Source organism: Polypterus senegalus, chromosome 4, assembly GCF_016835505.1.
Source record: "Polypterus senegalus isolate Bchr_013 chromosome 4, ASM1683550v1, whole genome shotgun sequence".
NCBI lineage: Eukaryota > Metazoa > Chordata > Cladistia > Polypteriformes > Polypteridae > Polypterus > Polypterus senegalus.
Genome location: NC_053157.1, coordinates 226,642,489 through 226,666,799, shown reverse-complemented (window position 1 = coordinate 226,666,799; position 24,311 = coordinate 226,642,489). Strand labels below are relative to the sequence as shown.

The 24,311-nt window shown below is 41.7% G+C and overlaps 1 protein-coding gene across 1 annotated transcript in view; it reads right to left on the bottom strand.

Annotated features, from left to right (window-relative positions):
• The window catches only part of LOC120528670 (low affinity immunoglobulin epsilon Fc receptor-like), a 42,713-nt gene extending 18,961 nt beyond the window's left edge, over window positions 1-23,752 (bottom strand). The window contains exons 1-2 of the mRNA XM_039752833.1: window positions 23,650-23,752; window positions 9,755-9,865 (exon numbers count right to left, since the gene is read on the bottom strand). Of these exons, the coding sequence (XP_039608767.1) occupies window positions 9,755-9,865; window positions 23,650-23,743 (205 nt within the window). The 5' untranslated portion in view covers window positions 23,744-23,752. The remainder of the gene's footprint in view (window positions 1-9,754; window positions 9,866-23,649) is intronic.
• Between the last annotated feature and the right edge of the window lie 559 nt (window positions 23,753-24,311).

Sequence of the window (24,311 nt, the reverse complement as noted above, 5' to 3'; positions counted from 1 at the left end):
ATAATTTAGTTAGGTATATTAAAGCAAATATTTCTTTTGAGAATTTAGATTTTCATACTTTTTTTATTTTGTTCTTTTTCATACTTTCTTCACAAATTCTTCTATTAAGTTTATACCTCTTCAAATAAACCTGTAAAGCTATGATCGAGGAAGAAAAGATTTATATTGATGAAGTAATGGCCCCTTACCATGTGGTGTGGATGAGCGGTTACAGCACGTTCCTGTTCTCCTTGCTAGCCTACCTAGTGCACAGCACCGCCTCTCTGACCGCTCAGATGCGGGTTGATATTGTTAGCCATGTCACTAATTCTTGGCGGAGGCCATACACCATGACACGTAACGGCGGCCCCTACCACTCCAAGCCTTAGTACCCTTTCCATAATGTCCAGACCCGCAACCTATGGAACTTCCTGTGAGCTCAAGGTGGTGGGATTGATGTTCCCCTATGAGTTTTAGGTGTTCCAATAATGGCACCCTTCTTGCCACGTATGGAGAGCCAGTTGAGGCACCGGCTCCAGGCGAGATTTCCTGGGAAATGTCTGCAGGACACTTAGAAAGAGAGTCAGTGCACCCTGGGTGGACATGTTAACGTTATTCTCTAAGCCTTCAGCTGCCTCCTATTTGCATGTGTCTGACTATATATATATTGTGTAGAGCTTGTTGGTGCTTTAACATGCGTGTTAAAAACAGTGACCAATGCTGGCTCATGGGGCATAGGGCCCTCCTTGGACACCCGAAGCCACATGCACACATCAGACTTACATTTAATTCCTGTTTGGCATAAACGGTGTCCTGACTGTTACACTCATCCCCCTATCGCTATAATATCATAATTGTCTCTGCCCTCACCACACGATTGGCCATCCCCACAGCATCCACTGTCGGAGCCCCTGCTACTTGATTCTGATCATAAATATCAAAGATCTTTTCCTTGGTACCTAACTCTTTGAAGGGTCTCCTTTTCTTTATACGGTGCCAGTTCCACTCAAGTTATGATCCTCCTTCCAGAGATTCGAGTGTTACGCCGTTCCACCCACTGTCACTGCTTCTTCATGGGCACAGCTGCATTCCCCTCCAGCTTCTTTAATACATCACGGAGGACACACTTTACCTGAAATAGCAACTCTGTGGGCTGACGGCAATCCTCAAGCTCACACAGAGCCACAAGCAAACACAGAGCCACCAGCAAGCAGAGGACATCAGCTGGCTTTCGTTCAGCTCTACACACCGGCTGCATGCCGTAGGGCCAGGAAGGACATTCATTGGTCCCGCCTCCAACCAACCATCAGCGGGCACGCAACACCCACCGTTCAATCCCTCACCTGCCTCGGGAAGGTACTTCTGGTTCTCTGCCATCTTTTCCTTCTTACCCTGATGCGGCGGCGAGCCTCCTGGCAGCTCCTCTGCTGCAGTGGCTTTCTGAGCTGCAGCGGTTTCTCCTCCCAAGCTCTTTCTGCTGCCGCTGCACTGACGAAGCCCCCCGGATCGGCACGCATCTGCCACCCATGCAAATCCGGGCAGTCCCTGCCTGTAACGCACAAACAATTTCCACCCCCCCAGGGCCGACTGGCATTGGGCAGGAAACTCACTTCCCAGATCCCGTCTGTCCGAGGGGACTTCCTTGGCGTGGCCTTGCCAGACGCGATGCCGTCAAGGGCGTCCTTAGTGACAGCGTGTTTGTGGAAGTCGGCTGTGCTCCTGCTACACCAGGTCTTGTTTTCCCACACCAGGTGAAGATGGCGCATCCGCAAACCGTCGGTGATCTTCAGGGTGAGTCGCTCCTGTGGGGTTGCGCACGTACCGCGACCGAGGTGCGTGTGTGGTTTCTCCTGCTGTGCCGGATTGTCCACAAAATTATTTTTGTTGACGGGTCCCTGCCTTGAAACAAGTGGAGACTCCCATTTAGGATGCCATTGTGGTAACCAGCCTCAACACAGACAGGCAGACACCGATGGTTCAAGCACCGACACATGATTATTATACATTATTTACAAGTCAAGTCAAGTCAAGTTGGGGAGCATGCACTGGTACACTGCACGTGAAAACAGCTTGGGATCCCAGTTGGCAACCCCTGAGGCAGACAAACAGTCCAGTCCTTCCCTCCAGAAATGACCCTGTATCTGCCACAGCCAGGTGTTACGTGGGCGACCCCGTGGCCTAGTCCAGCCACTTGGGTCCTCAACAATGAGGATCTTATAAGCCAGATCACCCTCGGGGAAACATGCCACATGGTCGTAGTGCCGTAACTGATGCTCCCTCACAATGCAGGTAATGTTCCTCATTCAGGACTCTATGAGCAACCGCTCATTTGACACAAAGTCAAACCAACAGTACCCAAGGATTTTCAGAAGAGACACAGTACCAAAGGAGTCCAGTCTTTGTCTCACGTCACTGGATAGCGTCCATGTTTAACAACCATATAGTAAGACAGGAAGTACCAGGACTCTAAAGACTTGGACCATCGGGAGCGCGACACACCCCTTTTCAGTGACCTCATGACCCCCCATGCTCTACTAATCCGTCTACTGACTTCATAGGAAGAGTCACCAGAGACATGAATGTCACTGCTAACGTAAGTAAACCTCTCAACAAGGTCAACACTCTCTCCGCAAACAGACACACTGCTGATGGCTATGCTTAAGAGGTCATTAAAGGCCTGGATCTTTTTTTTTATCCACTTTTTATTACACTCGGAAGCCCAGACACTCAGACTCTTCACTCAATCTCTTGAGCACCCTGATCAGAACCTCCATTGACTCAGCAAAGATCACAGCATCGTCAGCAAAGTCAAGATCCATGAATCTTTCTTCACCAGCAGATGCCCCACAGTCGCTGGACCCCACGATCTTGCCCAACAAGCATTGAACAGAGTAGGAGCAACAACACACCCCTGACGAACCCCAGAATCAACTGGGAATAACACAGAAGTTCTGCCTCCACTCTGCACAGCACTCACAGTACCAGTGTACAGTCCAGCCACGATATCCAGCAACCTCGAGGGGATCCCGCGAACCCTCAGGATGTCCTGCAGGGCAGCTCAGTAAACTGAGTCGAATGCTTTGCGAAAATCGACAAAGGCTGCAAAGAAACTCTGCCGATATTCGTGTTTGAGCTGTATGAGAACCCTCAGTACCAGGATGCGGTCAATGGTAGATTTCTTAAGCGTAAAACGAGACTGTTCCAATCGCTGGTTAGTGAGCAAGTGACCATGGATCCTATTGAGGACGACCCTAGCATGGACCTTACACGGCACAAACAGCAGTGTTATCCCCTGTAGTTGCTGCAATCCAGGCGATCACCCTTCCCTTTCCAGATATGGATAAGTCCCATTTTCCAGTCAGTTGGGATGATGCCAGTCTCCCAAATGGAAGCAAAGATTGCTTGGAATGCCAGGAGGACAGCCTTACCACCAGCCCGGACAAGTTCACCCCAGATACCACAGATCCCTGCAGCCTTTTCCCCTCTCAGCTGGTTCACCACCTGTGCAATCTCAGTGAGATTGGGTGGTTCACAGCTAATTATAGGATCAGCCTCAAGAACCGTGGACCCAATGAGATGTCCAATGTCCTAGATGGAGGATCAACTTTGAACAACTGCTCAAAGTAGCCAGCCCAGCGGGTCACAACTGCAGTGTCATCCGTAAGGACCGTTCCATCAGCTGCCCTGACTGCGACTCTCAGAAGAACAAATTCAGATGTGCGTAATGCTTTGATTCCTCTGTAAGCAGGACTTGGGTCGCTAGACCACAGATTGTGTGTTACTTGCTCACAGATTCCTCTAACAAACGCCTCTTTATCTGCCCTCAGAGCCCTTGCAGCCATCCTTCTCAGTTCCCGGTACAGACCAGAGTTGCCATTGAGCCGTGTGCTGTGACTCCTTTCGATGATATCCAGGATGCCCTGTGAGATGAAACACCTCCTTCTGGGAACACCGGTAACACCAATATGTATAAATATGCACACAACCCAGTGCTTCTGCACCACACACCCTAAAGTCCGGCCTCTCATCAGTTCTTTCTCTGCCACCTCCACTACTCTCCTCCGAGCTCTATCCACTTCCACCCGACTCCAGCTACTGAATGGAGGGAGGCGGCCTCTTTTAAGTCCACCCAGCCGTGCTCCAGGTGCCTACTGATGAACTTCCAGCAGCACTTCCTGAGCACCCGGAAGCACTCCAAGTGCCCCTGGTAATCCTTCTGCCAGCACCTCTGGGTGTGGCGGAAGTGCTGACGTCCAGGGCTTCTTCATTGTTTGGGTGCCCCCTGGCGGTGACCACGGGCCCCTATAGGGTTGAGCTTCCATGCTCCGTTCCCATGGTCCCCATACCAGTCAGGGTGACTGCCCTCTTGTGGTCTGGATTGAGGCATAGTTCTTCTCCCGGTCCTTCCAGGCGTCCCAGCTGGGTACCGCCCCCAGCAATTCACATATATATATATATATATATATATATATATATATATATATATATATATATATATATATATATATATATATATATATATATATACCCCCAAGCAGCCAGGTGGAGCCCTCCCTGAAATATGGTGGTGCCCTGAATTCCAGCAAGGCATCATGGACTTTGGAGTTTTAACACCAGAGGACACTGCAGGGAGGCTCAAGGAATATTTTCCCTACAGCCCAGAGTTTTCATCCAACCCAGAAGTGTTGCAAAGTCACATGGACAGAGAGAGAAACACTTCCGGGTCAAGGACTTTAAAAGGACTGTGGGAGATCCCAGCAGTGGGCCGAGTTGGGAGGAACGGTAACTGAGCAGCTGTGAGGTGTGGAGGATTTATTATTGTTATTGTGTATTGAAGGAATAGTGGAGGTGACATAGTGGAGGTATACAGGATAGTACAGTGGAACCTCAAGATACGAGTTTAATTCGTTCCAGCACTGAGCTTGTATAGAGAATTTCTCATATCTAGAACAAACTTCCCCATTAAAAATAATGGAAATCCAGTTAATCCGTTCCGCACCCCCAAAAATATCAACATAAAAATTAATTTTCCTAACAAATAACACTGATAAATAATATACTGCTCAAAAGAATTAAAGTAACACTTTTTAATTGGAGTATAGCATAAAGTCAATGAAACTTATGGGATATTAATCTGGTCAGTTAAGTAGCAGAGGGGGTTATTAATCAGTTTCAGCTGCTGTGGTCTTAATGAAATTAACAACAGATGCACTAGAGGGGCAACAATGAGATGACCCCCAAAACAGGAATGGTTTAACAGGTGGAGGCCACTGACATTTTTCCCTCCTCATCTTTTCTGACTGTTTCTTCACTAGTTTTGCATTTGGCTACAGTCAGTGTCACTACTGGTAGCATGAGGTGATACCTGGACCCTACAGAGGTTGCACAGGTAGTCCAACTTCTCCAGGATGGCACATCAATACGTGTCATTGCCAGAAGGTTTGCTGTGTCTCCCTGCACAGTCTCAAGGGCATGGAGGAGATTCTAGGAGACAAGCAGTTACTCTAGGAGAGCTGGAGAGGGCCATAGAAGGTCCATAACCCATCAGCAGGACCAGTATCTGCTCCTTTGGGCAAGGAGGAACAGGATGAGCACTGCCAGAGCCCTACAAAATGACCTCCAGTAGGCCACTGGTGTGAATGTCTCTGACCAAACAACCAGAAAGACTTCATGAGGGTGACCCAAGGGCCCCATGTCCTCTAATGGGACCTGAGCTCACTGCCCAGCAGCATGCAGCTCAATTGGCATTCGCCATAGAATACCAGAATTGGCAGATGCACCACTGGTGCCCTGTGCTTTTTACAGATGAGAGCAGGTTCACCCTGAGCACGTGACAGAAGTGAAAGGGTCTGGAGAAGCCATGGAGAACGTTATGCTGCCTGTAACATCATTCAGCATGAGCAGTTTGGTGATGGGTTAATGATTGTCTGGGGAGGCGTATCCATGGAGGGTCACACAGACCGCTACAGGCTTGACAAAGGCACCTTGGCTGCCATTAGGTATCAGGATGAAATCCTTGGACCCATTGTCAGACCCTATGCTGGTACAGTGGCTCCTGGTGCACGACAATTCCTGGCCTCATGTGGTGAGAGTATGCAGGCAGTTCCTGGAGGATGAAGGAATTGATACCATTGACTGGCCACCACACTTTCCTGACCTAAATCCAATAGAACACCTCTGGGACATTATGTTTTGGTCCATCCAATGCCACCAGGTTGCACCTCAGACTGTCCAGGAGCTCAGTGATGCCCTGGTCCAGATCTGGGAGGAGATCCCCCACAACACCATCTGTCATCTCATTAGAAGCATGCACCGATGTTGTCAGGCATGTATACAAGAACACAGGGGCCATACAAAGTGCTGCGTACAATTTTGAGTTGCTGCAATTACATTTTGGCAAAATGGACTAGCCTGCCACATAATTTTTTCACTCTGATTTTTGGGGCGTCTTTGAATTCAGGGCTCTGTAGGTTGATCATTTTCATTTCCATCAAACGATGTGGCATCCTTTCGTTCCTAACACATTACCCAGTCTATATCAGTATAGATATCCAGGAGGATTTCTTTTTCCCATTGAGATCTGATGTGTTTTCAAAGTGTTTCTTTAATTTTTTGAGCAGTTTATATACAAGTGGAACCTCTGTTTGCGAGTAACTTGGTTTCCGAGTGTTTTGCAAGACGAGGTAAATTTTTTAATTAATTTTGACTTAATTAAACGAGCGATGACTTGCAATACGAGTAGTATGGATACACTTTGTCTGCTGAGCGTCATGTAATCATAACTGAGCTGATGGTTCTTCTCTCTCGTGTGCGTTTCTCTCTCCTTATCTCTCTTGCTCGCTCGCCTCTCTCTCTCACTCTCCTTGTCTTGCTCGCTCGCGCGCGCCTCTCTCTCTCTCTCCTCTTGAGGGTAGAGAAAAGCCAAGCAAAATGACACCTTTTATTGGCTAACTAAAAAGATTACAATATGCAAGCTTTCGAGGCAACTCAGGCCCCTTCTTCAGGCAAGATGTAATCAAAGCTTGCATATTGTAATCTTTTTAGTTAGCCAATAAAAGGTGTCATTTTGCTTGGCTTTTCTCTACATTCATAATGGCTATCACAGTACAACACCCTAGTACTCCTCTTGAGGGCAATCGTCTCCTATTCTCCGTCTGCATGTATGCGATATTTTTGGATACGCTTATACGGTGAACTGCTACAGCGAAAACAATTAAATCACAAGCGCACAAACGTGTAGATCCTCACACTACGGGAGAACAAGGAACACTGACTGAGCTGACGGGCTGGCAGCGTCAGCTTGGGTGAATCCCCGAGTCGAGGTGGATCGGGAAACGCGTCATGCATAACCACAGCCTGGCTCTTGGCTCGTTATGTGAGCCAATGCTCGTTTTTAGATATGAATTTTTTGCTTATACTTTCCTCGTATCTTGAATTTCTTGTATACAGAGCTGTTCGTATCTCGAGGTTCCACTGTATATATATATGATTTGGATAGGGATATAAATAACAAGCTAGTTAAGTTTGCAGATGACACCAAACAAGAACTAAAACTAAAAATCCATTGATTCATTACAGAATGTCTTGATGTGTGGAGTACAAGTTGCAGGAGGTTCTGCTAAAGCGTTATAACACACTGGTGAGGCCTCATCTGGAGTAGGGTGTACAGTTTTGATCTACAGGTTTCAAAAAGGGCATAGCAGCACTGGAAAAACTCTAGAGTAGAGCCACTTTGGCTGATCCTAGGGCTACAGGGGTTGGACTAGAAGGGAAGGCTAAAAGAGCTGAGCTTTTTCAGTTTAAACAAAAATAAATTAAGAAGAGAAGTGTTTAAAATACCGAATGGAATTGGTACAGTGAATGGAGAATCAACAAATCTGCCTAATGACACCAGTAAAATCAGGGAGAAGGCTGCACAGCACCCACTTTCCAACTGCACGTCTAAACAAATAACTAAAGAAATGTATCATTACTGTCTAATTGTAAATGGAAACGTGCCATGACAAAATAGAAGCACAATTTTAACACGTTGTATATCCATAGACCATTATGCTTATCTAAACTCAATTTACTGTTGTTATGCCATATAGTAATGCAATAAATTAAATGACAAAGATATCCTAGGAGAAAGAAGCACTTCTCAAAAGTGTGGAGCTCAGTATCTGCGGTGGTCTACATGTATGTGTATCTGTCAGTCTCCACTGTTGTAGTGTTCATTAAAATGTGAAAATGAATATGGCAGCTGAGTCATATAGTGCTGTATTCATCAATTTCACTATCCACATCGACTTCTGATGACCAATTGTTCAGTTTCACTTTGTTCTAAAATGGGTCTTACAGCTTTTCATTTACACACCATTGTGAAGGCTTCACCCCGCTCATGAAAATTAATGAGTTTCCATTGAGTGGCAAAAGGCATAGACAAATTCATATATTTCTGTGCAGCATGATGTTGTTTTATCCACAAGCTGGTAGCAGAATACCATCCTAAGCTGTACAATTGATCATAATAGTTCATCCTGAAAGACTCTCTGGGTTAATCAGAATCAGAATACTATATTAAGTCCAAAGAAATTATTTATGTTACAACTGTACAGATAGACAAAGGCAGAAATAACAAGCATGTATAAAAAATAAGCATATACAATAAAATAGAATAAAAATATCAAAATAAACTATAATAAGTCCTTATTTACTATGCTCTGCAGGTACACAGTCAATTAAATATAATAGATACTATCCATCTGAGTGTCTTACCAAATCTCTAGTTTACTAAACAGATTAGCACACTGAGCAGGAAGTATTTCACATAATAATATTTGCACATTTTGAGGATAAACAAAAGTTAAAAGTTATTGTGTGGATGAGTGACTGGATGAGAAGATTTTTGTCTGATAGCTGTGGGGAGGAAGGATAGCACTTTATGCTAATCAGTCTACTGCTAAAACTGCTCCTCCATCCAACCACAACACTATGAAGTGGGCGATTAGCATTTTCAATAATAGAACGATATCTTATTAACATTCTCCAATCTGCCACAATTTACAAACTGTCTGGTTTCTGTCCTACCACAGAGCCAGCCTTCTGAATCAGTTTGTTTAGCCTCTACTACTTTCATGCTGCATACCGAGCATGCCACAGTGAAAAAAACGGCACTGGCAACCACGCACTCATAGAACATCTGCAGCATGGTATTACAGTCCCTAAAAGATCTAGGTCTGCGTAGGAAATACAGCCCACTTTGACCCTTCTTATATGTGGCCAGTGAGTTCTTAGACCAGTTAATTGTTTTTACATAGAATTCCTAACCTGAGAGAAACATGGAGTTAACACCAATGAGGTTAATGACCAATTGGATAAGCTGGCGCCTACTAGCCCAATAATATGGATTTGACATGGATTAAGATGGATTTTTCCTTCAGTTTATGGCTTATAACAAACCAGTTCATTGGCTGGTCTATAAAAATATGTATAAACCAATCGGTTAAACTTGGCATTCATTTGAGAAATGAATTTCATAGGTGTATGTGATATTTTTATTTAGCAAAATTAAATTAATCCTAAAAAAGTAGAATGAGTACATCTTTAAACCATAGCTGCAAAGTATTATCCAGTTGAGAATCAAATGATAAATTGTTTAGCCTCTAATGTATCTCAGAAGTCAAACTCAGTTGGAACAGCAGAAAACTAACACTGAGACATGGCCAGCACAGTATACTAGCAACAGTAGGACTCCTGTCTCCATCAAAGCAAATCATTTCTGGAAGGCACTTACAATATGCAGTCAGGATGGTGATGGCAGCCAGGAGCAAAACACATAGGAGGCGCAGATGGACCAACTTGAACAGATCGCATTTGTTGTCTGGACTTGCATGTTGTTCTGGAGCTGTTAGAGAAACAAATAAAGTTGAGTTTAAACAAAAAGGGAAGTGCACAGAAAAACTTCACTGCGGCCATTAGAAACAGCTGTGGTCACGCTCTGCTGTGGTCTCATATGACAACTGCAATTTCCGTTATGGTACATGCTCTCATTTGTTCCAGTCTTCTGTATATACCTAAATTCTACAAAAATTATCCTGGAGTTAAATACAGTGATTGCTGTATGTTGAGTAATACATCATTAGATTTAAACTATAAAGTAGCACACTCAGTAAACATTACTGGCTCACTCTATGGCTAACTAACCACCAAGTTTTTGAACAGATCTTCTAAGTGAGAATTTGAATTTTATTTCAATTTCAAATAGTTTAGAACACATATCAGTTACCCACTGACTTACAGTAAAAAAGGGTGAACTGGGATTCTCCCAGTTAAGCAGCGTAAGTCTGCATGCTAAATGCCAAAAGAAAGTGACTCTACTTCATTGGGCCCTTGAACAAGACCCTTAACCTGAAATTGTTCTGCCCTGGGTATGACGTTAATCTGCATCCAGCCCTGCATGTAGGCCCTCCAACCTGCAGGGAAAAACATGGGGGTTGGTGGCAGAATTGGCACTCCAGAAACCATTAAAAACCTCACACTGGTTCCATTCCATCTGAACTAGTGGGGTGCTGAGGTGCTGCACTCGAGTCCTAATCTGGGATCCTGAGTTGGTTTGTCATGTGGTGGGTGCGGCAATGTGCTGTATCAGTGCCTGTTCCTACCCTCCTCCTCCTCCTCCTAGTAGAGTTGCATAGGAAGTTACAATCAGTTTGTCCTTCTCCACTTTAAGCCCACCTTGGAGTCCACCACACACAGCTGTTAGTGGGTTAGGAGGGATTGTGGCACCAAGGCTGATTAATATTTTTTGTTGTATACCCAAGTCCTTCCATTTTAAATACATTGTCAAGTGCATCAGGAATAGTAAAGAGGAATTAAAAGATGCAGACAGTGAAATAGCAGATGCCCTAAACTTACATTTTTCTGTTGTGTTTACAATTGAGCAAGTGGATAACCTCCCAGAGTTAAACGCAACGACTAAGGAGGTACTGAGGGATTTGGAAATTGTAGAGGGAGAAGTGCTGCTCAGAATAAATGAGTTGAAATCAAACAAATCACCAGGACCTGATAATATTTATCCTCATGTTCTTAAGGAGGCTAGTGAGTACATATATAAATCCTTGTCACAAATTTTTAGGAAGTCATTGCACACTGGAGAGATTCCGAAGGACTAGAAAATGGCAAATATCATCCCATTATATAAAAAGGGTGTCAGGGCAGATCTAAGCAACTATAGGCCAGTAAGCTTAACATGCATGACAGGAAAATAAATGGAAGGAATTATTAAGGATAAGATTAAGCAACACATGGCAAGGGCAGGAGTTATTCTGAACAGTCAGCTTGGGTTCAGAAGAGGGAGGTTGTGTTTTACTAACATGTTGGAATTCTATGAGGTTGCAACAAAAGCATACGATCAAAGTGGAGCTTATGATATTATTTATCTGGACTTTCAGAAAGCATTTGATAAGGTCCCACATGAGAAGTTAGGCATCAAATTAAAAGAAGTGGGAGTTCAGGGTGTTTTTAGATGAGTGCAGAATTGGCTCAGACACAGGAAGCAGAGGGTAATGGTGCGAGGAACCTCATCAGAACTGGCCGATTTTAAGAGTGGTGTCCAGAAGGGGTCAGTGCTAGGGCCGCTGCTTTTTTTAATACAGTAATACCTCGCTACTTCGCGGTTCACTTTTCGCAGATTCACGACTTCCCGGGTTTTTAAATATAGTAGTAGTATTTCCTAGTCTAAGAACAACAAAACAAGTTTGGTGACTAAGTGCGTTGTAACACGGGCTGTGATTGGTACATGGGAGGGAGATGACAAATCACAGCTTCCCGCTTTCTAATCAGGCCCGTGATTGGTGCTTTGACTGATGCCCAGATCCCACAGCACCTCCTCTTGTCTCTCTGTCGCGGACATTTTGCTTCAAGCTTTCTCTCCAAGCGGTTTACTTTACACTGTACTGTGTGTGATTTTTTTTGTGGTTTCTCTGTGTTGAACTTCGCTTCAATTTTCACCCCTTGCAATGGCTCCCAAACGTGCTCCTTCTTCCAAGTCTGGTGCTGAGCCTAAATGCCAACAAAGAATGATGACGATTGCTGAGAAGGTGAAACTTCTGTATATGGCTGTGGCTGCAGACTGGCTAAGGATCTGCAAGAGCGGTCACAGGAATGGGACGACGATATGGTTCGATCGGTCCAATTTTGCAGCAAGGTCGATGACGTCATGACCGCCTACAAGCTGCTCTTTGACCGGAAAAAGAAGCAGTGGCAGCACTTGCCAATCACAATGTTTTTGCATCCTCGTAAAAAAGAGCCAGTTCCTACTACTACTACGGATACACCTTCGGAGACTGTAGAAGAGGTGCCCAAGAAAATGGCACCGCCGACTGAAGAGACGTAAAATACAGTCATCAGCTGCGCAGTAAAAGTCATCATCACCTTCATCGTCATCATTTTTACTGCACAGCATATTCATCACGTTATATATAGGTACATGTACTTCGCTATACAGTAACTGTAAACTTATCTACCGATTTCATATTGCTTAACAGTTGTCCCTGTTATTAATAGAGTAAAGGGCGGGTTGTAAACAGTATAGGGAGGGTTTAAAAACATTCAAATACACGTTGAATAATTAAATAAATATGGTGTCCCTACTTCGCGGAAATTCAGTTATTGCGGCCGGCCTTGGAACCTATCTCCCGAGATAAACGAGGGATTACTGTATATATAAATGATTTAGATAGGAATATAAGTAACACGCTGGTTAAGTTTGCAGATGATACCAAGATAGGTAGATTAGCAGATAATTTGCAATCCGTTATATCATTACAGAAGGACTTGGATAGCATACAGGCTTGGGCAGATTTGTGGCAGATGAAATTTAATGTCAGTAAAGTAAAGTATTACACATAGGAAGTAAAAATCTTAGGTTTGAATACACAATGGGCGGTCGGAAAATCGAGAGTACACCTCATGAGAAGGATTTAGGAGTCATAGTGGACTCAAGAAGGACTTAAGAAGGCTAACAGAATGTTAGGATATATAGCACGATGTGTGGAGTACGTCCAAGGAGGTTATGCTCAACCTTTATAATACAATGGTGAGGACTCATCTGGGGTACTGTGTGCAGTTTTGGTCTCCAGGCTACAAAAAGGACATAACAGCACTAGAAAAGGTCCAGAGAAGAGCGACTAGGCTGATTCCAGGGCTACAGGGGTTGAATTATGAAGAAATATTAAAAGAGCTGAGCCTTTACAGTTTAAGGAAAAGAAGATTAAGAGGTGACATGATTGAAGTGTTTAAAATTATGAAGGGAATTAGTACAGTGGATCGAGACTGTTACTTTAAAATGAGTTCATCAAGAACACGAGGACACAGTTGGAAACTTGTTAAGGGGAAATTTCGCACAAAAATTAGGAAGTTTTTCTGTACACAAAGAATGATAGACACTTGGAATAAGCTACCAAGCAGTGTGGTAGACTGTAAGACGTTAGGGACTTTCAAAACTCGACTTGATGTTTTCTTGGAGGAAACAAGTGGATAGGACTGGTGAGCTTTGTTGGGCTGAATGGCCTGTTCTCGTCTAGAGTGTTCTAATGGTCTAATGTTCTAATGTTCTAAATACCTGAAAAAAAAAAATGTACTAAAATTTGTGATTAGTATGTTGCTTTAAATGAAAGTTTATTGCACATTAAATAGAGAAATAATTTGTACAAATATTTAAGAAAATAAATTAAATATGATTTGTATTTTTAGGCAGTTTGACATGAAATCTAAAATGAATGGATTTGGATCAGAAATCAGTACCCATAAGTCAGTTGCAAGTTTTACGAGAAGTCTCTCATTCTCTTTTTTTAATCTCTTTAGGCTTGACTTTTTGACGTGATTCTGGCTATTATTTCAGTATCAGTAAAATCATAAGCTGTTTTTCATGTCTGTGCACAAGTTACACAAAAACGGCTGAACTGATTTTCATGAAATTTTGCATGTGCATTGCAGTTGGTCCCACTTCCTGTCATGTACCAAGCATGCACTGGGGCTGATGGGAAGACATTATACAAACTTTTGTTCCCACCAAAGCAGGACCTCATTTAAGACTAAGTATTTTTGTCTCATCTGGTGTTTAGCCAAGTTGAATTTCCAAAAGTAACTTTTTTCTGTTTATGTTGAATCATATTAAAATTTAAAAGTGAAAGGTATCATCAGCGATTTGACATTTCATCCAACCAAGCAAGCATTTATGACTGCTTTATCTGTCTTTGTCCTTGTTTTTGTCATTCCTGTTCAGCTGCTGAACATAGACAACCATCACTAGCCTCATCAGTTTGTCACATGCAGGACATCTTAAGGGCTCTGGTGATGACAATTCCCCACTGCTTCACAGGTTGGCACTGTTTTCTATCACCTTTTTGCTTTCTCCCCTTGCAGAGTGGAAGACTGATGGCTTTAACACCCATGACGTCACTTCCACTGTCCATCTACCTGGACCAGACCCTCCCTGCTAGAAGTCATTAAAAACAGAACATAACCATCTTGTGCAGTCAAGATTTAGACTTGTGTCTCAGACATTTATTTTTAAAGACCATTTGTTAAAAGCATTTATACAGGGTTTGCCTGCAGATGTCTGAAAATTATACAAATTTCTGTTATCTGTATTACAATGTTTCGACTACATAGCCAACCAATCTGTGACGGCTGACTGTTGCATGAATTTTTCATTGTCACTGGTGTTGCAAACCAGGCTTTCATTTAGATGAATTTCAAGCAGACATTTGTGCTGCACGCCTTCTAGCACCTGTATCCTCAGCTAAACTGAATTCTTGTTTGTGTTAATCATGACAACCCTTTGGCCTGGTCAGCAGGAAGAGTAATCAAAACCACACTTCAGCATGCCTTGATAGAGACACTTATAATAGTCCATCAGGCAGTCTGTGGCCACATGAGGAGCATGTACTTCGCAGGCCCAGAGGCACAGGTGCTCCACTGCCCTCTCCTCAGGACTCTCATCCTTGAGTGTAAAGTGAACTCCATACACTGAGACATTTAATGGGTGTGAGGCAATCTGGTCTGCCATGCCCTGAAGCAACCCATCATAAATTTGATCAAAGGGACAACCAGCATTCCTGCAAAATCATTCAATCACTATGGAGGTCAATAAACTGTTGTTCACCCAACTGCTGGCACCACTGTAATGACAATGGGAGGTATGAGAGGTGGAAGATCAAAATTTGCCTCTTTACACTGATTGCTAATGAGTAACCCTAAAAGGAACCATTGGCATCTTCAGTGACACTTCTGCCGCACCACTTAGATCTTCAGAGTCAACAAACTTTGTCAGCTCATACACACCACCTGGCTCCACCACACTTCACACACCGAGGTCAGAGGCAACACTATTCCTCAGCCCTGTGAGTCAACCTAAGGCCAAGGTCCACATCTGAGTCTCAGTACTGATGGGCTTTAGCAGCAGCAGGTGAAAATGTAGGCTTAGCAGTTAAAGAAAACAAAAATAAAAAATAGAAAAGCTTTCCTCCAGAGCTAAACAAGAAATTTAAGTGAGCTTTTGAAACTCCAAAATATTAAATGAAAAAAATACATTGCACTTTTGTAACAAAACGTTTATATTATTGGAAGATTTCTGAAGCCTGAGCTCAGTTTCAGCTCCAGGAAACATCTACTGCAGGAACATTTTCTGTTCTTTGTTTTTCCTACTGATAAGCCAACCATATCCCATAGAGCAGCGCTATGTCTTGCCTTGTGTTTTGTTCTGTGAAAATGTGCTGTCTTGCAGAATAGCAGCTGTTGTGCTCAGGTTTTGGTTTTGCTTTGTTGTTTAGCTTCAGCTGCACTTTCAGCAAAGTGTGAGGGTCTTGTAATCCTCTCTTGGCAGCTGCTGATTGTCCTGTCCATGGAGACACTGACCTCAAGAGGCAGGAGGAGCTGCACTACTCCCTGTTGGCCGCCTTCCATCCAAGAACAGAAGCTGCTTATCTGTGCAGCCAGATAGAATCAGTTAGGTGGAAATAAAATAACCAACCCTAACCTAACCTACAGCATAGACTCCAATAGTATATCTTTTATTTTTTTGGTTATCACCTTAACCGTGATCTTCTCTAAGAGTTTAGTGGTTAACTTGTACATTTGAAATCCAGTATCAGAGGGCAAATGGGTATAATAAAATAAAATATAAAATATAACGTTTTTTTGAAAGGAGCCCACTAATACCACTTTGTTTATTTTTAATTAATGATATATCATAGATGCATATTTTATTATACCAACTTAACTTTTATTGACATTTATCTAACTCTACATTTATTTTTCTAGTATCAGAATGTAGTTTAAGTTAATTTGTTTTGGTTTCAATAGATGTATTTTTCATATTTTCGATTCTTGTTTTCTTTTTTTCACATCTTCGTGCCCCCCTTTTAGTTACTTCACGCCTCCCTAGGGGGGCCCACCCCACAGTGTGAGAACCACTGGAGTATTGCAACCACAATGGATTTCTTTATTTCTCAAAAAAAAATGTTATCAACAGGCTGAATTGAAATGTTAAAACAAAACATAAAAAGAAATGATTGCAATTCATCCTATAAAAGAAAAAATGTGGAAAGGCCATTGAATGTTCACATTAACACGTAACAAATATTAATAAAAAAAAACGTTCAAAACGTTTCAAAACAACTGTACACTACAAAGATTATATCACTATTACTGTCACGTACAAAAAGTTGAAGTCAAGCAATTTAAAATAATTTAATTAACTGTGTTATACAGAGAATATCCCCTCTCACAGCAACATAACGAACATTGGGAGAGGCTCACACTGATGACTTAACATTAACACAATAAATGAAGTAGGGAAATATAACAGGAACACAACAGGAAAACATGCCACATATTGAATGCTATCAGGATTTGGTGAAGCTCCAAATAACTAAACTTGGTATTTTAGGCGCGTTATACAACACCCAAACACAAATGTTATGTATAATTAAGGTTACGTACAATAAAGTGAAACAGAATGTGAGATATGAGTGAGTCGGGGGCAGCTACAGGACTATGAAAGAGCAATTCCACCTCCAGCCACGAGATGGTGCTGTCAGTAACAATGTCTCCTCTTTTACCTCCAGGGCCAAACCTTCCCAAAACTGCTCAAGTCATTTTCTCTGACCTCAAACCTGAAGTCTCACCCTCTTCATCCTGGCTGGCATATAAAGAACATCGGGGCCAGAAGTTGGCATACATATGTGAAGCCTCAATCTGAATGATCCCCAGAAATGATTATTTAGTGATCTGCAACATCTTGCATAGTCTTTTCTCTTTTTTGTGTTTATTTGCCATTTTATCTGTTATTTAGGGGATACCCCCATTGTACCAGAATCCTTTTTATATGTGTTTCTATTTTATTAAAGAAGTAAAATGTCAGCATCTGCATGAAGTCAAATCATATCACTCAAAAAAGTAATACCTACTTACAGTGTACTTATGAGTTTAAAATGATTAACTTGTTCATCCCAAACAAAGTTACCAGCATCTTTCAGTCTATTCTCTCTTTGATTCAGGTTTCCTTTGCATAAACTATTGACTGCATGAAAGTCAAATAAAGTCATCATGGATTATCAACCAACCACCTTGCCACAAAATACCCACAGGCACTCCTTCACTCTCACTCCAGAGTAACAGTGTGTGGGGCTGCAAACCAACCACATGGGACTCAGTGTTTAAAGTGGTAAGAAAACCACAAAAGGGAAGTAACATGAAGGCAGCCATTAGGCTTTAAATTATTTCTTTGTACAGGATACAGAATACAGACATGTTTGAAAAACAGTTTTCTGAAAAAAACATCTATAGAATCTTGTGGCGGGGAGCACAGCAGCCCTCTATGATCCTTGAAGTCTTGGCATAATCCCACATTGGACTGTAATATATCTTGTTCCTTAATATACAGTGGTGTGAAAAATTATTTGCCCCCTTCCTGATTTCTTATTCTTTTGCATGTTTGTCACACAAAATGTTTCTGATCATCAAACACATTTAACCATTAGTCAAATATAACACAAGTAAACACAAAATGCAGTTTTTAAATGATGGTTTTATTATTTAGGGAGAAAACAAAATCCAAACCTACATGGCCTTGTGTGAAAAAGTAATTGCCCCCCTGAACCTAATAACTGGTTGGCCCACCCTTAGCAGCAATAACTGCAATCTAAGCATTTGCGATAACTTGCAATGAGTCTTTTACAGCGCTCTGGAGGAATTTTGGCCCACTCATCTTTGCAGAATTGTTGCAATTCAGCTTTATTTGAGGGTTTTCTAGCATGAACCGCCTTTTTAAGGTCATGCCATAGCATCTCAATTGGATTCAGGTCAGGACTTTGACTAGGCCACTCCAAAGTCTTCATTTTGTTTTTCTTCAGCCATTCAGAGGTGGATTTGCTGGTGTGTTTTGGGTCATTGTCCTGTTGCAGCACCCAAGATCGCTTCAGCTTGAGTTGACAAACAGATGGCCGGATATTCTCCTTCAGGATTTTTTGGTAGACAGTAGAATTCATGGTTCCATCTATCACAGCAAGCCTTCCAGGTCCTGAAGCAGCAAAACAACCCCAGACCATCACACTACCACCACCATATTTTACTGTTGGTATGATGTTCTTTTTCTGAAATGCTGTGTTCCTTTTACGCCAGATGTAACGGGACATTTGCCTTCCAAAAAGTTCAACTTTTGTCTCATCAGTCCACAAGGTATTTTCCCAAAAGTCTTGGCAATCAATGAGATATTTCTTAGCAAAATTGAGACGAGCCCTAATGTGCTTTTTGCTTAACAGTGGTTTGCGTCTTGGAAATCTGCCATGCTGGCCGTTTTTGCCCAGTCTCGTTCTTATGGTGGAGTCGTGAACACTGACCTTAATTGAGGCGAGTGAGGCCTGCAGTTCTTTAGACGTTGTCCTGGGGTCTTTTGTGACCTCTCGGGTGAGTCGTCTCTGCGCTGTAGGGGTAATTTTGGTCGGCCGGCCGCTCCTGGGAAGGTTCACCACTGTTCCATGTTTTTGCCATTTGTGGATAATGGCTCTCACTGTGGTTCGCTGGAGTCCCAAAGCTTTAGAAATGGCTTTATAACCTTTACCAGACTGATAGATCTCAATTACTTCTGTTCTCATTTGTTCCTGAATTTCTTTGGATCTTGGCATGATGTCTAGCTTTTGAGGTGCTTTTGGTCTACTTCTCTGTGTCAGGCAGCTCCTATTGAAGTGAGTTCTTGATTGAAACAGGTGTGGCAGTAATCAGGCCTGGGGGTGGCTACGGAAATTGAACTCAGGTGTGATACACCACAGTTAGGTTATTTTTTAGCAAGGGGGCAATTACTTTTTCACACAGGGCCATGTAGGTTTGGATTTTTTCTCCCTAAATAATAAAAACCATCATTTAAAAACTGCATTTTGTGCTTACTTGTGTTATATTTGACTAATGGTTAAATGTGTTTGATGATCAGAAACATTTTGTGTGACAAACATGCAAAAGAATAAAAAATCAGGAAGGGGGCAAATAGTTTTTCACACCACTGTACTGTAGCATACAGAGGTATTCAGTAATACATCTAGCTGTTGTCAGTCAGGATGCGAATGTTTAAAGGAATACAAATATGGCAAGGTGAATGAAAGTTCATTGACACTTTATTAACTGAACTACTGTATGTACAAGTCTGCCCGATGTTGGGTCCCTGAGAGATGCTGCCTTCTCAGCCCAGGACACTCCAGCCTGTCTGCACTAGCTGATCCAAAGCACAACTTAACGTCACTCTGCCGTACTCAAGATTCAATGCCACTAGTGCCCTCACTGTACTAACTCTCCAGCTTTCACCCAGTGTTTTGTTTGTTGGCTTTGCTGCTCTCTCACGGCTGTGCTCCCACCAGGTACTTCCAGCAAAAAGACCACACCTTCGTCTTCAGCAACCCATTTTAAAAAGAAGATTTCATTTGCACATCCATCTAAGCTGGAAAAATTTCACTTCGTCCATTCGCCTTCTCAGAGTCCCGTCTCTAGTATCCTCAAGCCGCTTGAATGTCAGATAGAGTTTCTCTTTACTGGTTGTTTCCAAAAGCTTCTAATAACTTTCAGGAACATGCTGAATCCTTCTATCCATTTTCCTAACTTCTTTATCCAGGCAGAGACATGGGGCAGCTGGAACCTAGCAGTTATAGAGTGCAGGGTAGTAACAATACTTGGCCATGATGCCAGGGTGATCACACACATCACAATGACACTTATCAGCCACTGAACAGTACAATATATGACTTTTTCTTAACTCTGTCTTTTGTAACAATGACTGCTTTAAGTTTTTTCGACTCCATGTACATCACTTTACACATTCATTTTGTTTTTGATATCCCTCGCTTCAGATTTTCTCAAGCATATTCATATTTATAGGACTTTTTTGAGTGGGTTAGTCAGGGATACTCATCTTTTCACTCTTGACTGCCCTCATTAAAATGTTGAAAAAAAACCTTAAAGCTTCAGATATTTGACGCTTTTGTGGTATTTTCCTTTACTCTTTCCAACATTGCTTTACTTCTCTCACTTTGACGCTCCTGCCACCATAGTTCATCACAGTGACTGAATTTTTCAGGGAATGAACAGTGTTTTGTCTGAACAACATCCTGGTACTAAGCAACCATCTCTGTTAATTTAGCTGATTCGTTTTCATGCTTTCTGGAAAAGTTCACCTGGGACAGTTCTACTCAAATAGTCGTCAACTTTTTGGACCATCATTCTGTGGATCATCATTCTTCAGACACCTCTCCAACACTTCTTTACACAACTATTGGCTACTAAGACATTAGAACGTTAGACAAATTGTGATGTGGATGAATGCAGCAATGTGATCCACTGCATTGTTATCCATAGGTCATGTCTTCTAGTTCAGCTTCTTGCTGTCAGGCTGTAACCACAATCGCTTTCAGGGGTGTAGGAGGAGTGAGCCTTCATAAATTTACAAAATAATGTGTCTGAAGTATATACATCAGATGGTACTTTTTAATTCAGGTCTCTTTTTGAGATCTACAATTACAATTTAATTGGAATTCTTTCTACATGGGGGTCAGTATAGTGGCACATTGGGTAGCCCTGCCACTTCCTGACCTCTGGTGTCCTGGGTTCAAATCCTGCACCAAATCCTCTATCTATCTAATTTTTAAACAATCTTCTTTAAAAGGTCAAATTTTCTGATGGGGACAAATGAAGTTCTGATGTCCGATCTATTAATAATATGAGGTATACTTTTTCTATTGTAACATTAGTATCCATGTAATACAAAATACAAATTTCTGTTCACTGGTATCAATTAGAGGTCCAGCGTAGGGCCAGACCTGGATTTGTGTCTGAAAAGGACACCTCAGAGTCTTTTAGAACCGCAAACTAAATTTCACTTTATTATGGCTGACATCACTGACAGAATATGACCGTTTGAGGACTATTCTACTCTTGGCATAAATATTTTTTTAACAGCCTTGAAACCCCCCTTTACTGCCTTAGCCAATCTTAGTCAAATACAGGAGGAATGAAGTACAGAGTGTTGTGTATACAGTGGTGTGAAAAACTATTTGCCCCCTTCCTGATTTCTTATTCTTTTGCATGTTTGTCACACAAAATGTTTCTGATCATCAAACACATTTAACCATTAGTCAAATATAACACAAGTAAACACAAAATGCAGTTTTTAAATGATGGTTTTTATTATTTAGGGAGAAAAAAAATCCAAACCTACATGGCCCTGTGTGAAAAAGTAATTGCCCCCTTGTTAAAATAACCTAACTGTGGTGTATCACACCTGAGTTCAATTTCCGTAGCCACCCCCAGGCCTGATTACTGCCACACCTGTTTCAATCAAGAAATCACTTCAATAGGAGCTGCCTGACACAGAGAAGTAGACCAAAAGCACCTCAAAAGCTAGACATCATGCCAAGATCCAAAGAAATTCAGGAACAAATGAGAACAGAAGTAATTGAGATCTATCAGTCTGGTAAAGGTTATAAAGCCATTTCTAAAGCTTTGGGACTCCAGCGAACCACAGTGAGAGCCATTATCCACAAATGGCAAAAACATGGAACAGTGGTGAACCTTCCCAGGAGTGGCCGGCCGAAAATACCTTGTGGACTAATGAGACAAAAGTTGAACTTTTTGGAAGGCAAATGTCCAGTTACATCTGGCGTGAAAGGAACACAGCATTTCAGAAAAAGAACATCATGCCAACAGTAAAATATGGTGGTGGTAGTGTGATAGTCTGGGGTTGTTTTGCTGCTTCAGGACCTGGAAGGCTTGCTGTGATAGATGGAACCATGAATTCTACTGTCTACCAAAAAATCCTGAAGGAGAATGTCCGGCCATCTGTTTGTCAACTCAAGCTGAAGCGATCTTGGGTGCTGCAACAGGACAATGACCCAAAACACACCTGCAAATCCACCTCTGAATGGCTGAAGAAAAACAAAATGAAGACTTTGGAGTGGCCTAGTCAAAGTCCTGACCTGAATCCAATTGAGATGCTATGGCATGACCTTAAAAAGGCGGTTCATGATAGAAAACCCTCAAATAAAGCTGAATTACAACAATTCTGCAAAGATGAGTGGGCAAAAATTCCTCAAGAGTGATGTAAAAGACTCATTGCAAGTTATCGCAAATACTTGATTGCAGTTATTGCTGCTAAGGGTGACCCAACCAGTTATTAGGTTCAGGGGGCAATTACTTTTTCACACAGGGCCATGTAGGTTTGGATTTTTTTTTCTCCCTAAATAATAAAAACCATTATTTAAAAACTGCATTTTGTGTTTACTTGTGTTATTTTTGACTAATGGTTAAATGTGTTTGATGATCAGAAACATTTTGTGTTTTCACACCACTGTATATACTTTGTCTTCTTTTTGACTGTTCTGGCATTTTTTATTCTTTTCTTCCTGAACAGGTAATTTTGAATTATAGATACATATACTGTAGGAACAGAATATTTAAATATTCTGCTGTATTCTATTATAATAACCCGCAACATTAAGGCTGTAAATTGTCTAAATATTTTTGTGTATATTGTATTACCGTATAAATACTATAGCAATCCAAATTCTATTACCAGTTAAGTCGCATTTGTATCTTTTGCTGTTTGCTGAAGCAATTTAGATTTGGAAAAAAAGGATGAATATGACACAAAAGTACAGAATATCATGTTATACTTCATAAATATTGCGCTATAGAAATCGAAAGTAAGTAAACATAAAAGGTTTGATTTAAACCGATTTACACACAGTAACTCCATCAAATGTCACCTTGGAAAAGTTTTATTTTACTCTTTTGAGATACTCTAGATTGTATTGTGTGCAATATTCTGCTTGATTTTAATTACTATACACTCTATTTTTCCAAGCAGAAGAAGTAGTTGGAAGATGTTAAATTGAACTTAATAGAATTTCTCAAAACCTTTCTGCAGTCAGTGAAAAAGTATAATCTTAATGTTGACCCCACTATAAATAATATAAGAGACTTAGAATGCAACTGACAAAAAAACACAAACCAAAATAACCTCCCAATTCGTATTGCCTTCTACCAAAACGAAGGTGGGAGTTGATTTGTGCCAAGCTGACGGAATTAAAACCGCTCTTACTAAAGAAAGCTCTTCTCTTAGAATTGTATAAAAGGATGTTAACCTACTCTTGTGCTGTTCTTCAGAATTTTTCTGACAGGAATAGTTATAATTTTCATAGACATTTTCATAATCGTGGTCCCAGTTGTTCATCTGCATCATCACTGCTGTCTAAAGAATAACTGAGCAAAAGAGGGGAAAGAGGAAGTTAATGTGCTTCCTTTGTGAAAAACATTGTACTGTTTTATGTTTTTTTTGTCAGCTCAGCTGTATATATATATGCACAGAGACACAGGAGGTCGTAGAAACAAGAAGGATTTTTATTCAAACACCGCAAACACATAAGCTTAAACTTGCTCCATGGCAAGTCAGAGATGACAGTTCCACTAGGAGCAGAGAGAGATAAAAGCAAACAATCAATTCCAAAACTGACAGGTGCGGCGCAAGGCTTATAATTCGGCGGAGTACCGCGCGAGGCTTGTATTATGCGTTATAGTGCAAGGATAAGGAGCAATGTGAGGGTGGTAGTCAGTGTTTCAGGCTTTGTGGTTTTCCCAGGGGCGTTTGTCTCTATTTGGGGTGCGATCAGCCCTCCAGCTCACTATATATATATATATATATATATATATATATATATATATATATATATATATATATATATTTAGAAATAATGATATCAACTGTACTTAAAGAAGCTGAATTTTAATTAAACATCACACATTCAAACTGC